This window comes from Glycine max, chromosome 4 (assembly GCF_000004515.6).
Source record: "Glycine max cultivar Williams 82 chromosome 4, Glycine_max_v4.0, whole genome shotgun sequence".
NCBI classification, from domain to species: domain Eukaryota; kingdom Viridiplantae; phylum Streptophyta; class Magnoliopsida; order Fabales; family Fabaceae; genus Glycine; species Glycine max.
The window spans coordinates 25,394,797-25,396,400 of record NC_016091.4 but is presented as its reverse complement, the minus strand read 5'-3'; the positions used below and the strand labels follow the sequence as shown (position 1 = coordinate 25,396,400).

The following is a 1,604-nucleotide window of genomic DNA, read 5'->3' as shown; positions in this document are numbered from 1 at the left end:
TATATTACAGTGACACTATAGAAATTATTTAACTGTTAAAATTTGTGAATCTTTATGGAAAAAAATAAAAGAAATGTGATATTAGTTACAAAAACTAAAAACACGAAAAAAGTGAAATAAACTGTTAGTGGTTTTCTAAAGTAAATCCTGATTAAAAAAACTAACAAACACAGAATTTGATTCGAATAACAAGTCGTGTGATTTTGACGCAAGACACATTCGTAACAAATACTATTTTTCAAAAAGAAAAAATACTAATGGTTACGAATCAGTTTTGGTAACATACCCGGCCGAAAGGTGATTTATGCTTTATCATCTTTTATATTTTTCTAATTACTTTAATCAACATTAATTATGCAAGAAATAATGTGTATATTCTTTCGTGCTGAATAGCACCTTAAAAAAAAAAAACAAAAAAAACCCTGAGATTACAGAGTGACATGCATGGTATCTGGTTTTAACAAACAAAAGCTACCATTATTTCTTGCTTTATTTCAAAACAAAATGTGCAAGTTTGAGTTTTTCCGTGACATGTACAAAACGGGAACCGTTACAAACCTGCGTGGTAGTTAACCGTTTGAAAGCGAGAGAGTCATTATTGTTAGCGTCCACGGCGAGGCCGTGACACACGCGCTTCTGCACCAAGCAACTCTGGGCCACGTCCCAGTTTCGCTGGTCGGTGACGTAGTGCTGCAGCCAGGGCGAGAAATCCCCTACTCCATACCCCACCGACGGCCCCGCCCGATCCGGCGCGTTGTTTCTGGTGACGAAGAGCGCTACAATGGTGAACGACGAGAAGGCGAGGATGACGAAGAACGTTGCGAGGAGGTAGAGGTAGAGGGCGGCGTTGACGCGGCACAGCACGCCGACGAGGCCGAGGGTGGAGATGACGAATATGAAGAGGCCGCCGAAGAGGAGCGGGTACTGGAGCACCTTCTGGCAGTCGCCGTGGACGCGGATGTAGGCGGAGTCGCCCATGGCGGCGATACTTAGGAGTAAGGGGAGTGTGTGGAGGATTCCGACCAGGGTGTTGTTTATGCGGAACATTGTGTGTTTTGATGGGGTGGTGTTTGAGAAAAGATGTCTTAAATGAGCGCAGAAAGAAATAAGTGTAACTGTTTTTGCGAAGGAGGGAAGATGGGGTTTGAGGGTTGTAACGGTTATGTAGTTACTGAGGGTCTTGGCATGGGAATATACATGGGGTGACACGCATGTAAAAATTAGTGCTTGAACTTTTTAAGAGTCGCCTTAGCAAAGTTTTGAAATTGTGGTTCCAGTTACATTTGTAGATCAGTTTAATAATTGGGGAAGGATAATAGAAATCATTTAAATAGGAGAAACGTTCCCAATATTTTCTTTAACTCACTTAAATATATCTTTTATTAGTGTGGGTTTTATTTTTAATTTAATCAGTTTTACTCATGACTTTATAGATGTTAATAAATTATATCAATATATATAAAAGAAATACAACTTTCACATTTTTTAATCATTTTATTCTTATTCTTGATGATATTAAAATAATAAAAAAATTAATCATATTTAATTATACAGATTAAAACTAACTCATTAACCAAATTAGATAATCATCCACTAATCATTTT

The 1,604-nt window shown here is 38.0% G+C and overlaps 1 protein-coding gene across 1 annotated transcript; it reads right to left on the bottom strand.

Annotated features, from left to right (window-relative positions):
• Positions 1-231: 231 nt before the first annotated feature.
• On the bottom strand, positions 232-1,111 carry LOC100810181 (tetraspanin-8). Its single transcript, XM_003551203.4, has one exon. The coding sequence runs from the start codon at positions 1,045-1,047 to the stop codon at positions 490-492; it is 558 nt and encodes a 185-aa protein (XP_003551251.2). The 5' UTR covers positions 1,048-1,111; the 3' UTR covers positions 232-489.
• Positions 1,112-1,604: the final 493 nt, after the last annotated feature.